Source organism: Pelobates fuscus, chromosome 3 (assembly GCF_036172605.1).
Source record: "Pelobates fuscus isolate aPelFus1 chromosome 3, aPelFus1.pri, whole genome shotgun sequence".
Lineage (NCBI taxonomy): Eukaryota > Metazoa > Chordata > Amphibia > Anura > Pelobatidae > Pelobates > Pelobates fuscus.
In genome coordinates this window covers 64456299-64469966 of record NC_086319.1, presented here as the reverse complement: position 1 = coordinate 64469966, position 13668 = coordinate 64456299, and the positions used below count along the sequence as shown (strand labels likewise).

Below are 13668 nucleotides of genomic sequence, written 5' to 3'. Positions count from 1 at the left end.
CTGTGAGTTTAGTCATTACAAGTTATCATTAAAAGGATGGGTGGCTTAAAATTTTTGATCTCATTCACTACTGAAACAATAGGACTACTTCCTAATATTCCGTGATTAAACAGTAACATTTTTTTTTTTGTTTATGAATCTTAAATGTAGTTAAAATTGATTTATGTTCTTTCACATCAAAGCCAAACTGTAGTATGATCAATTGCTGTTATTCCGAAAACATATAAAGTGGCCACTTAGCAAATTTGTTGCAAGTCATTTTCTCTGTAATCAGCTGCAAAGTGTTTGCATTTTCAGTGTTATAAACCACTACTAAGCTTTAAAAGCAACAGTTGCATTGTATGTTCTTTTAAAAAAAAATTTGACCAACGGTAGACGAATGCACCATTAACTAATGAAAACAATTGTTTACAATCCAAAATAAACTCAAAATCATTTTACATTGTATTCCTGTCTATTACTTTCAAGTGCTATATGATGTTTCTGAGACAAATACCAAATAGTTGTTGGTTTCACTCTTTTTGTATGCTTACAGCACCCCTGCAACATACAAATTGTTGGCTAGGATATGAGCTCAAATAACTCAACAAAAAAAGTTAGAGTGTTATAGTACAATGAATCTGATGTGTACACAAATGCATTGAACACGATAATATGGCATAAAATGCTATACAGGACGCTCTTCAGCAGCATATCTGATGTGTACGTGGAAAAATTACTTGATTGTCCTTTTTATTTTATTTTTTTATAACTGTTAAAGGGACACTCTAGGCATATACCGTTTCATCTCATTGAAGTGGTTATAGTGTGTGACGCCCTCCTTCCATTCAGTGTTTTCTATCAGTTTCCTAATTAATTATTGTCCCTGGCTGCTCCTAACCTACAATATAGAGTGTATTTAGAATTAAATGTGGGTGATTGATGACCTGAAAAAATAAGTAGGTTAAATAGAAATAGTTGAACATTTTTTTTAAGCACCAATGTAAATCTATAAATAGCAAACAAATATATCACCAAAGAATACAAATAGTGCAAAAGAATAAAATATAATAAACAATGTTACTTAGCTTTAAATGACGTATAACAGCCTCCCCAGGTCGTTACCCAAAAAATGACCTATATCATATATAGGAAACCACAACAAAAGCAATTCGGGAAATAGCTGTGTAAATCTACAGAGAAAACATCAAACAAAAACAAAACATAGTGTAATATTGTAACAAATATGTTATACTGTGCGCAGCAATCAGTTGCACTCACTAGAGGAGGTGAACAAAAGGATTGCTTGACCCCCCATTATACCTGGGGAGGCACCCTAAGAGCGTTTATACCTACTTCTATCTAGTGAGTGCAACTGATTGCTGCGCACAGTATAACATATTTGTTACAATATTACACTATGTTTTGTTTTTGTTTTATTTTTTCTCTGTAGATTTGCACAGCTATTTCCCGAATTGCTTTTGTTGTGGTAAACCTATAAATGTATTGAAGAAATGTAGTTTTGGTGGATTGAAATTTTTATGCACTTCTAAGACTATATCTACTTTCAAATAATGCAGATGTAACATAATTCACTCTATTTGGTTAAATCTGTACATTTCTGTATTGTCTTGCAGCTAAAGTGCGTTGTTGTTGTGCATTCTTATATATTTACATTATTTGGAGATTTAGCTTTTTCTATGATGATTCGCTTTTAAAGTTTTTGGAAACTACAATCTCATCTAGTAGTATTGGATTTTAAACTTGGAGTACCTTGCTTGAAGATTAATCAAGAATGGGAAAAAGAAGAGTGAAATTTGAACTACATTAAAAAATAATTTAGAATGTTCACAAGTGGCTCAATAAATGCATCATATGTAATCACACACTGAGTTTTAACCTATAATTTGTGGCATTTGGTATTACAAGGTGCTGAATGATGGTGCCAAACTGGAAATTCTTTAAGTCTTTTATTAACTTATTTACATGTATTATTGTTCCTAAGCAGGTATCGAATGACTGCAAATTACCGTTATTTCTGAGATGCTATTATTGTGCATATGGTTTTCATTGGTAAATGTGAGCTTTTACTGACTTAAAATAAATATATTTTAAATTGCACTATTGGCATTTGGATTTTTAAAAATAATTGTATTGATTGGTTTAATGGGCATCTAGGTTTTTGTACATAAACAAGTGGCCCAATACTAGATTTTTGATGAGTGCTTAATATCTGTTTCAGGTCAGTTCTTGCTTGAAGAAGGACGCCTCCTAGAAGCTGCAGAGATGGCAAAAAAAGCAGCAGAACTTGACCACTCTGAATTTGATGTTGTCTTCAATGCTGCTCACATGTTAAGGTATGTATATATTTATATTAGTTCTTATGGTGTTTATATAAATTATCTTGATGTAGAGCAGTAGTAGGTAACCTTAAGCACTCCCTCCGGGTGTTGTGGACTACATCAGTGTTTCTCAACCTTTTACAGATAGACAGCCACTAGAGGTGGAGTTAACCCCCTCCGAGTTGAAGTTTACCCTCAGAGGTGGAGTTAACCCTTAGAGGTAATTATTGCAGTTTTTCAGAGTGAGTGTGTATGTCTGTCAGAGAGTGTGTGTGTGTGTGTCTGTGTCTGTCATAGTGTGTGTTGGTCAGTGTTGCGATGGCTGCGGCTGGGCAGTGGAGGAACTGGAGCCACGGAGGCATGCAAGGCCACGTCATATTCCTACGTGACGTCAACGTGCTCCACCTTCACAGGGATTTAAGGAATAGCAGGAGGATCCGCTTTGGCACAGGGTGTGAACGGCACCATTGGGGGTATACCAGAGGCTGAACTCCGGAGTCGCATACTGGCAGAGTCAACGTGAGTGGAGTCTGCTTGTTGGCTAATATTTCTTTTTTTTTTTTTTTTTTTTTTAAACAAGGGGGTTTAGTAGAGGGGGGTGCTGGGACTTAGTAGGGGGGGTGGGAGGGGAGTGGGATTTAGTATAGAGAGGGGGACTCAGAATTAATATAGAGGGGGGCTGGGCTTTAGTATAGAGGGAGGGACTTGGGTTTAGTTGAGGGGATGCTTTTTTTTTTTCAATACAAACCTACGTTTCTATGAAAATGTAAGTTTTTTTTCTTTTTCTTTTTTTTTTGCGGCCCACATAAACATAAGCCTTGTTTTTTTGTCCCGTGCTAGCCTTTGAGTTTGACATGCTTGCTCTAGAATATTCATTCAAGAGAACTCAATTAACAAACATTTCATGAGACAAAAGATGTAGAGAGGGTCATGCTTTCTACAGTTTAGAGCTTAGCTAGATTGGTTGTGACTGGTGGTAGACAGCCTTCTGGTTGGATGCAATCTAGAATCCAGCTGGCTAGACATCTTAATCTACATGTAATCTAGAATCCAATTGAAGCCTGGAGAAGCTGCTGTAGAATTGTGAGTAAAAGCCAAAATGCAAAGTTATTTAACAAATTTCTGTTTGATGTACTAGATTTATCTCGCTTTCTTCTTCAGAATGGGCAACTGCTTCTTAAGGGAGTGATTTGCAAGTCAGAGGCTAGGCTGGCAAAATGTAATATATGTAATGTAATAAAGTATATAATCTAATCTAACATGTACAGCCATCTAACACCATTATGGCTTTGTGATGGCTGTAGGTTTAAATATTGACAATATGTGACATTGCCTCATGAATAGTTATTCCCTCATCTTTCATTATATTGATTTCCTGATGGATGAATAGCAGAGTCTTGTATAAATAGAAAAAAATACACATTTGGAATATTTGCATTGAGTACCAGTCTGAAATTTGCATACACCTGCATGTAACCTAGTCTTCTTGATTAAGTTTAAACTTGATTAAAAACATTTAAAGGGACACTCCGGGTCCATACATTGTAGGAATTATAGAGCATCATATAAATGAATAAAAAAGTCAGTTTGATATTTTATTTAATATCTTCCACCCTCCAAAGCCCCATTGGCTCCATTTTTTATGCTTTCAGCACCGCAACTCTGCAGTGAGTGATACTAAAACTTTTAGTACTACTAGATCGCTTTTGCTTGTTACCATGCGTAGCAGACCAGTTTGGGAGTAGAAAAATATGTTTGTTAATAGAAGCAGCCATCCGCTTTAATTTCAGGCACAACAGACCAGTTAGAGAGCATAAAAGAATTCATCCAAGTTCTCTGGAGGTCACTAAAAAAGAAAGGATTAAAGGTCTCCTGATGAATTAGATTTTTTTCTCCCTGTCCTATTAGCTATGAATGACAAGAACTACCCAACTGCGTATGCCCCTCTGGTTATCCAGGACTTAATTGATTGATTCTCATTGTGCAATTGATTACTAGTTAAATAATGCAGAATGCAGAAAAGTGATTTTATTTTTTGGGGGCTTTATGCCTTCATGTCACAAGTACACAAGTACACTAATGCTGCATTTTTTTTTTTATTCATTTTATTTATTTATTTTTAAATTTTATTTATTTTATAAAACGGACACACCAGCACTCCAGCTTGCTAAAGTACTTTGTGTGAAAAGTGTTTTTTTTGTTTTTGTTTTTGTTTTTTTAAACAAAAAGTGCAGATATAATGGGAAAACTGCACTTTTTTTCATCTGACCTTGTTACACCTTCCTGGTGGTCAATCTGGGATTTTTTTTTTTAGTCCAGCTATTTGTTTTAATTACTACTTACAGCAGCCCATTGAAAAAGGGGAGGTACTGGGAGAGGGGTGGGGGTGGGGGAGGGAGGGGGGATAGGGGTTAGAGGGTTGTCGTCACCAATAACAAGCACACCCCTTCCTAAATTGAGCATGTTGGTTCACTATTTTTCCAGAGCAGCCCATGTTCTGAGTCCTCCTGAAGAGTTCTTGCATGAGATAAAGGCTCTGTATTTGTTCTGCACAGCACCAGAAAATGTAAGGCATACTTGCACTGCATTTGCTTGTGACTTGTCTCTGGTGTTTCCATAAGTGGGAAACTAGAGATCAAATGGGCTAGGAAAATATATTGTGCCAGTAGAGAGTGAGTGTGTGTAGGTGCTGTAGTGTGTGTGTGTGTGCAGGGGTGCAGAGCGAAGTGGGGTGTGTGTGTGTGTGTGTGTGTAAAGGTTGCAGTGTGTGTCGTGCAAATTGTGACAGTGTTGATAAGTATAGGCCTATATTTTATGTGTGTGTGGGGGTGGGGGGGGAGAGGTGGAGCCAAATGGGATATCAAATATATTTCATATATATATAATTTAATATAGTTTACTTTAAACAAACTTTATATCCCATTTCAAGCACTGGTGGTAGGTACTAAGGTAGTTGCTGCAATGCTCTGAGCTCACAAGAGGCCATTCAGAAGCTGGTGGGGCTGCAGGTTAGAACCCAGTTTGCCCAAAGCCAGTCTGAGCCTGTCCCCAAGTTAAAAACTGCATAATTACATTTTAGAAATATGTTTTCATTGTCTATTTTTTTTATTTTATTTTTTTAAACAGTGGAGTGACCTTTCAATAAGAAAATAACTTCTTTTTTTCTAAGTGGTGGCTGCTGCTAAATTTGAAAGGGCAATGTTCAAAGATAGAAACATTCTACTTATCACGCATTCTGTGTCTATTCTATCAGCATAGAAAGTGTATACAAGCACTTCTTGGGTTAGAGCAATAGAGACGAATGCTATACCATCATTATCAGCAATGCCCAGATCTGTAATAATAGCTAATTGGTGGTGATTGGCAAGTATGTACTGTCCACACATAACCAAAGAGCTTAACAGGTAAAAAATAATATTCTGAGTGCTTTTGCAGAACGTCTTACAGGAAACCACAGTAAGGAAAAACTTATTGAAAGGAATATAATTGCACACTCATTTTTTTTCTGATTTCCATCTTCATTCTACTAAAAACATCTTGAACTTTTCCTATGTGTGCCTCTAAATAATACAACTGTGGATTTCATGTCACCAGCTAGCTGCGATCTTGCAACAGAATCAATATATTCTCTAGTGCCTTGTTTTTTAGCCTCCAAAGTGTTTTTTGTTTTTTTAAGTTGGTCTACAAAGACTTTATACAGAATTCCTTCACTGCTTTTCAAATGTTCTGTTCATTTCCACTGTGGCACATTGCTTTCATTGTCTGAAGTAAGGAAATTATTTCGGACAGATGAATGAGTTCAAATTTGGTGTGAATCACTATATGTGGTCAGTGGCTGTAAAAACATTACCTTAAGTGATGACTCCGATCACTGTGGTTCAAGAGGAAATATTTTGTCTCACAATATTATTTTTGGTCTGTGATATATGAACTACAACATATTTGTGATTTTTGGGGTATTTTAAAGGGCAAAAATCTCACCGCTATTTTATAGAACACTTTATCATTACTTGACAAACACATATGTATTATCAAGATCAGTTTAAATATTAGGCCTCCTTGTAATTTTCATAGACAGGATTAATTCTTAGTTTTGATCTCTTCATTAATGAGTTTCGCCCCCCCCCCCCCATGTTTAATGACAATGTTTTTCATTTTTTATTGTTATGTTAAAAACATACATTTCTCCTCTCTCTACCTCGCATACTGTAAGTATTTTTCCTGAAAGAATGTAGAATATTATATATTTTACAATATTTTATGAAATACAAAATTCAAAAAGTTATTCCTCCTTAAATTTAGAATTGCATTTAACAATGTCTGCTTATTTCTTTTTTCTTTTAACTTTAGTATTCACTTTATTCGAAACCATCAAATGTAAATGGTATAATACTTTCTCTCTTTTTTAAACACAAGAGAAAGAATGTAATATACAAACACACGCACACATTTTTTTTTTTTATTTGCCCTTCCGCACATCCTTTGCCATTTTTAAGTAACACTTTCAGTAAATGCTACAATTGTGAATGCTATCCTGAAATTCATAAATGAAATATTGAAGAAAAAAAAATGGGGGATATGAAAAATCAATATAACACCAGGAAAGGCTTTTTGTTTCTGTGTTTATCGTAATTGCACTGAACCATTCAGTCCGTGTCCAACTTCCTTAGGAGCTGAAAAGGGTGAGGGCTCATCAAACCCATTGACCCATTCACAAGACCCTTGTGGCTTGTAGAACTAACAAGAGGTCACTTTGTTTCTTGGATTTAGTTTTGAGCTCTACTCTTCTCTAAATGTAAATCAATAATATGTATAACTAACCATCATCCAAAGGGACAAAATAAACCCCATAATACCCAACATATATATATATATATATATATATTTTTTTTTTTTTTTTTTTTTTTTAAACATTTATAGTATAGCAATAAATTCTCATCCAGTGGTAGACTGAATATGGTAGACTGGATGGAATAAAAGTGTGTCAAAGATAGGGGAAGTTTACAATCTTGTTGCTACTTTATTTTATATATGAAATACATGCTTTTTGAAGTCACTTCCGCGCCAGTGTGCATTTTAAATAGTGAATTGTTCAAGGATTCCGATCAGAAATGTGTGACCTCACTAGGGAAAGTACAGTTTATTTTTAATTTATTATTTATGAATAGAATGAAATACATTTTAAATATGGTATTCTTGAAATTACGTAACTTATTGTTTAATGTCCAGTTCTAGTTTGTTACCTCTTAAATGGGTTATTCAATAAGACATATGTATCTTTCTAAAATAGGCCGAATAGATAGAATTGGTATAAAAATGTGTTAGTAGGTGCTTCGACATAACTGAAAAAAATTAACATTTACATTTATAAAGGAATTTTTCACTAACAGATTTGTCGCTGTTCACTTTTTTAGGCAGGCCAGTCTCAATGAAGCAGCAGAAGCGTATTACAAAATGGCAGCAGGGCTGAGACCCAATGTAAGTGTTTGTTTGTTTCTTGATTCCTAACTGCTCAGATTAATGTAATTAGTTTCTTTTATTAAAAAAGATATCACATCATAACTATGCTAAAGTGATTTTAAATCTAGAAGGGTTGATTTTAAAAAGCGGAGTGTCTCTCTGTCCATCCGTCCATTCATCTCCTTTACAATATTTTAAAGAAGCACTCAAAGCATCATAACTGTACGGTGTGCTATAGTGGTTGTGGTGCCAGGATTCCCTTAGCAACTTACAATGTAAGTTGTCATCTTGTTTGCTAATGGTTTGACTTCTTACCTGGGGTACTGCTGCCTGCCTCTCCTCTTCCACTATAGAGAGCAGGAAGCTCCTGTTTGGAGCATGCATTAGCTCTTCTGAGCGAAGTAGTTCAGTGCAAGTCCAGCTCACTGCCTTAGACCAGGGACATGGTGGGTTGAGCCCCAAGTCCCCAGGCTTACGCCACGAGTGGGCTTTTGAAAAGCCTTGGGATTCCTTTTAGTTAATGTAAATTCCTAGCCCTGAATTCCTTACCAGCTAACTAACAGGATAATGCAGTAGTGCATGAAATCACTGACGTTCCAGCAAAATATGAAACTGCTGAGTGACAGAGTTTTAAAGGGACACTATAGTCACCAGAACAACTACAGCGTAATGTTGTTGTTCTGGTGTCTATAGTCTGTCCCTGTTGGCATTTTTATGTATGCTCACATGTTTATGTATGCTCACATGCTCACATGTCCTCCTATGGACACAGTCCCTCAGACAGCCACTAGAGGTGCTTCCTGGGTCACTGCTTCACAATGTGCAGCACTGAAGTTCAGCATCTCCATGCTCTGTAAGGAGAGGCTGTACTTTCCCCACAGAGATGCATTGATTCAATGCATTTCCCTGAGGAGATGCTGATTGGCCAGTGCGGCATTTAGCTCTGCCCCTGACCTTGCTCCTTGGCTGAGATCATCTATTCTGACAATGTCAGCCAAGGTGACAAGTCATGGGTGTGGCCAGCGCCTGCAGTCTTGCGCGGCACTGGAAATAGTGTGAGTTTTAACACAATTTTAGGGAAGCAGGAGGCCTAAATAGTGTTAACGCTAAAGTGAAGGAAATAGTGTTTCTGGGAGAACATATATAGTTGGGAGAAAATATATATTTTTATTATTATGCTCTGTGCTGCCCCTAGCTAAGAATGGGCTGGGAAGGGGTGTGTGTGTGTGAGGGAGCTGGGAAGGGGTGTGTGTGAGGGAGATGGGCAGGGGTGTGTGTGTGAGGGAACTGTGGAAGGGGAATGTGTATGGTGTTGGGTGTGGACCTGATGCACGTGGAGGAGATATTGGACTCAGTGGTGGGAGTATGTGCAGATATGTGTATGGGGGCTGTGGAGAATTAATGTGTATGGGGCTTTGGGCGGGTTATGTATATTTGATTTGTTTAGGGCGAATGAGTATGGGGCTGTGGAGGGAGAATGTGTATGGCGGCATTTTGTCAAGGAAGACCATATGAACAGTGTGGGAGTGATAATCTGGGGACTTGACTAATGACATGAAAAAGGCAGAGAGCAGGAAACGGATATATTATTTTTATAGGGAGAGAGCATGGGGAAGATGAGACCGCTATTTTCTTTTTCATTTTGCACTATATCCTACATGTACCTCTGTATCTTGTACAGATGTGTATATCTGTGTGTGCGACTGTGTATGTATGCATCTGTGTGTGTCTCTTTATGTGTTTGTGTGTGCATCTGTGAGTGCATGTGTCTTTATTCACATATCTATATTTGTATAGGTGGCTGTGTGCATCTGACTCAAGGGTATATTGCAGGTGTCAAGGGGTTTGGGAGGGGCGGGGGGGACTGTAGTGATGGGCCGAAACAAATAGATTTGGGCTCAAGCCCCAGGTATTTCTCAATTCTAGCAATGCCCCTGGCTGAGAGGGTCAGCTGATCACGCTCAGCCAATAAGCTAATTCCTCTCTGGCTTAGCTCAGACCTGAGAGCCTCTGGATCTCATTGAGGTAGAAAGTAGTGTCCAGCAGACCCTACTGATTTGTTTTATATGGTAACGTTGGTAACTCTGCAACAAAATGTAAAATCCTATTTACAAAATGTCTAATTCTTTCATTTAATTTTATAACCCTTTCCAAGCAAATATTATCGATTGAAGTCATGCTTGTTGTTGCTGAAATACCTCTAAAACTCTCAAAATACATTTTGTGTGCAGTTCCAATTACAAATGTATAATCGTCCATGTTTTACAGAGCATAGAGCTATATAAAGAAAAACACTTTACCCTAAAATACTGTAGTCTGATAAAAATGCTATTATAGTTCAATAAATAAATAACTTTTTAAAGGGTTACTCCAGGCACCTTGTCCACTTCAGTGATTTAAAGTGGGCATGGTACTTGGAGTCTGTATGTGCAGTGTTTAACTGAGAGACTCTGCACATAAGGAGTTAAAGCCCTTTCTTGCCAGAGGTGTAACTACGCCCCTGGAAGCATCATTAGCCAGCCTGAAATGAGAGAATTATGTGCATATTTGGCATCTGTTGTTAGCACAGATATACATATACATAGCGTGTATATCTCCCTGCTGCCGCCCAAGTTCTCCCCAAATTATGTCCTTTGGGAGAGCTCTTCCTCTACAGTGAGGGGCATGGACATTAACAGAGGAGGATTGGGCTGAAGGAAAATGCACTTGACCTTGGCTTGGGATAGATAGGTGAGTGTATTGTTTCTTTCTTCTTCTTGTTTTTTTTCCCAAGAAGAGGAAGAGTTACTTTATTAAACCACTGTTTTTGTTTTTTTTGTTTAGATTAACCCTTTAAGTAATTTAGTACTTAAAGGTTTATTTATGCATTTATTTGAGCATTTCTTTTTGCATAGTATTACCTAAAAATACTTGGGTGAGAGAAAAATGGTTACATTTGGGTGAAATAATGCACGATATCTAGTTGTATATCAATTTTGAGTATCTAGGAGTAAAATCCACCTGTATAATTTACAGTTCTGTTGTTAACCGTGCATTTTCCATTTCTCCATTCCCCGTGTCTCTTAAAAGTAAAATAACCATTGTAAAAAATCCAGTTAAATCGAATCAGGAGATCTTCCAGTGAATTTAAAACGTTAAATATTCCTAATAAAACATTTTAATAAAAATATCAGATCTAAAGATCAGAACTTTATCTTAAACCCAAGCATTTGTTTAAAATAATAAATGCATGCTAGCCGTTTACTTTTCGTCTACAAAATAATTTGTGACAATAATTTTACAAATACCAGCATGAACTGTTTTACCAGAGATTTTTCAGCATTCGTCGAAATAGCACTAGAGTTGAAATGAACTGTTCAGGATTCCCTGTGGTGCTTTTATCTCCGACTTTGTATACACCAGACTATATTTAATGCTCCTGAAGGACACTTGTGGTGACCTCTGTGAGGAAGTGTCTCTGAAAATGTGTATTACTGCATTTTTCAGTTCAGGCATAATTTATTTAACGTGTTCAAACTTCTTAATTCTAAAGAGATCAGCAGCATACTGTATTACAAAGCCAATAATACTGTAGTATCAAGCCAAGCAGGCAAGTGTAGCCATGAAATAGTCCATAAAGATGTGTTATGACATCACTAGGTCAGGGATGACTGCATCACCCTGTGTTACTGTATTAATTTTGAACCATGTTTTTGCAGTTCCAATTCTCATTACTTTTAGAACTCTGTGCTTATTTGTCTTTTCTCTTTGTTCATTTGCTTTCACCAACATATAAATATACAGGCACATGGTATATTGTTTATATATGCTAATCTAGTGTGTAGTTGTAATTATTCAGACATTTTGCTCTGACATAATATAAGGCAACCAGTTGCATATAAATGTGCGAACTGTTTCCCAATTTTATTATAGTATAGAATCTCTGAAACTGAAGTTGAAATATGCGAAGCACATTTATATTTCAGATTTTATTTTTTTTATACCATCTGTTTGTCCGTTGTATTAATTTAATTTTGCTTCAGGTGTAAAATGTTCATAAAGTTTCCAAAAGAAAATAAAAACTCGGAATTAAACAATCTTTGACAAAAATAGCTTTGTGTGTCTCACATCTGGCTATGAACTAACAAAGAGAAGATACTTTGAAGTTTGGCCTTAAATATATTCAATAAAATCCCACAAAATCCTCGGTACGTGAACCACCATCTTGAGTTAGTTGACTCTTATATGTATTCGTCTAATAAAAATCTTGTGACCTGAAAGGCCTAAGTGTCTGACCTGGTAACAGCTCTGCTTATTTTCCTTAGTCTTTGTTAGGCATCACGATTACCTCAACTCGACCATCTGTATCCATTGTGCAACTTCAAAAGGATGTCATTGAATATTATATTGTAAAGGCTCTGTAAATGTTGTAGCAGCAAATCAGGGGGACTGCTGTATAAGTGTATTAGATTTATCATAAAATATTTGAAAATACACAAACTGAAACCTGAGTGTATGAAAGCAAAAGATGAATAATTACAAAAAAAAAAGTCTATACATTGTGTTTTGCCTAAAGAAACTTAAATGAAAGAGAGTTTGCACTTTTTCGTTACCAAATTGCAGATACCCAAAGTCTACGTTGGTAAATTATAAAAAAATAAAACAATATTTAGTTGTTCACAGTACATGCATTTTTAAAGTAGAATTATTCTGTAAGCAGGACATTTAACAAATGACAATAGAACATACTCTTTCTCAAGTAACACATTTATATGTGTTAATGTCCAGTGAAACCACATTAAACTAACTCTGATCAGTTGCACTAAACTCTGAACTGTAGTGACGTAAAATCCAAATGGCAAAATTTAGGCTCACTGAAGCGGCTGTTGAGAATTCCACAGGATTCCACCATGCAAAATCCGTATGACCCAACTAATGTTGGCCTTCTAAAACTGCCATTACCATATTCAACACCACTAAATTGAAACAGGGAGTTTGCGACAAGTCCGCAGCAGTAAAAGAGTTATTGGGATTTTCGCTCAGCTATGTCCTGCTGTATTTAAACAGATATTATAGATAAATAATTACGCTTCCTAATTAGGACACCACCAGCTGAGAGGGTGTGCTTTAAATGCAAGGGAAATCTCAAGATTTTATAAAAATATTTGAAAATTATCACAAAAGTAGTGGTAACTCCACCGACATCTTCCTTGCCCCATAACCGCTGCTGGTGGTTAAAAAGCTTAGAGTGTCCCTTACTACAAGGTTTATTCCTGTCTGATTCTCTTTACCAACTGTTATTTTTCATAATTGAGATTAAAACCTTAATTTATAGCTGTGTTTTCAAATAAAGATTAAAATAAACTTTCAGTGTACATCGTAGTCATTCAGAGACAATGCAGATCTCTAAAGAGATTCCATATCAGCAAGGCTTTTCTAATCCAGGTTTAAATGCTATATTTATTCAGCAATGCAGCTATTAGAAAAAGACGAGCTGCAATTGACAATGATGAGATGATGAACATCTGCCAAGCACAGAGTTTTTCCATGTATTGATTTATATTGGACGTAAACAGAGCAAGCACTGAGAGCATGAGCCAAGGCAGGCACCGTTTTCATAAATTCACATACAATCCACGTTCATTGCTAGGGTCAACAAATGTGGATGCAATCTAAGGTCAGAAAAGATTCCACGAGGACAAGTAAGAAATGTGTAAAAGAAATCGAATTTGCGAAATTGTGTAGAAAAAAAAAAGAAAAAAAAATTGGATGGATTTTTGAATCTTAAAGCGGCACTGTCAAGATAACGTTTACTCATACGGACGGTGTTGGAATTTCACTGAAATTACAACCCAGTCAAAAGTTTTACTTAGACAAAGTAGGACAACTTCCTAAGTGGGGATCTGGC

At 36.4% G+C, this 13668-nt stretch overlaps 1 protein-coding gene across 1 annotated transcript in view; it reads left to right on the top strand.

Moving 5' to 3' along the window:
• TMTC2 (transmembrane O-mannosyltransferase targeting cadherins 2) overlaps positions 1–13668 on the top strand; it is a 244666-nt gene that overhangs the window by 217006 nt on the left and 13992 nt on the right. The window contains exons 10-11 of the mRNA XM_063445170.1: positions 2222–2336; positions 7736–7799. Of these exons, the coding sequence (XP_063301240.1) occupies positions 2222–2336; positions 7736–7799 (179 nt within the window). The remainder of the gene's footprint in view (positions 1–2221; positions 2337–7735; positions 7800–13668) is intronic.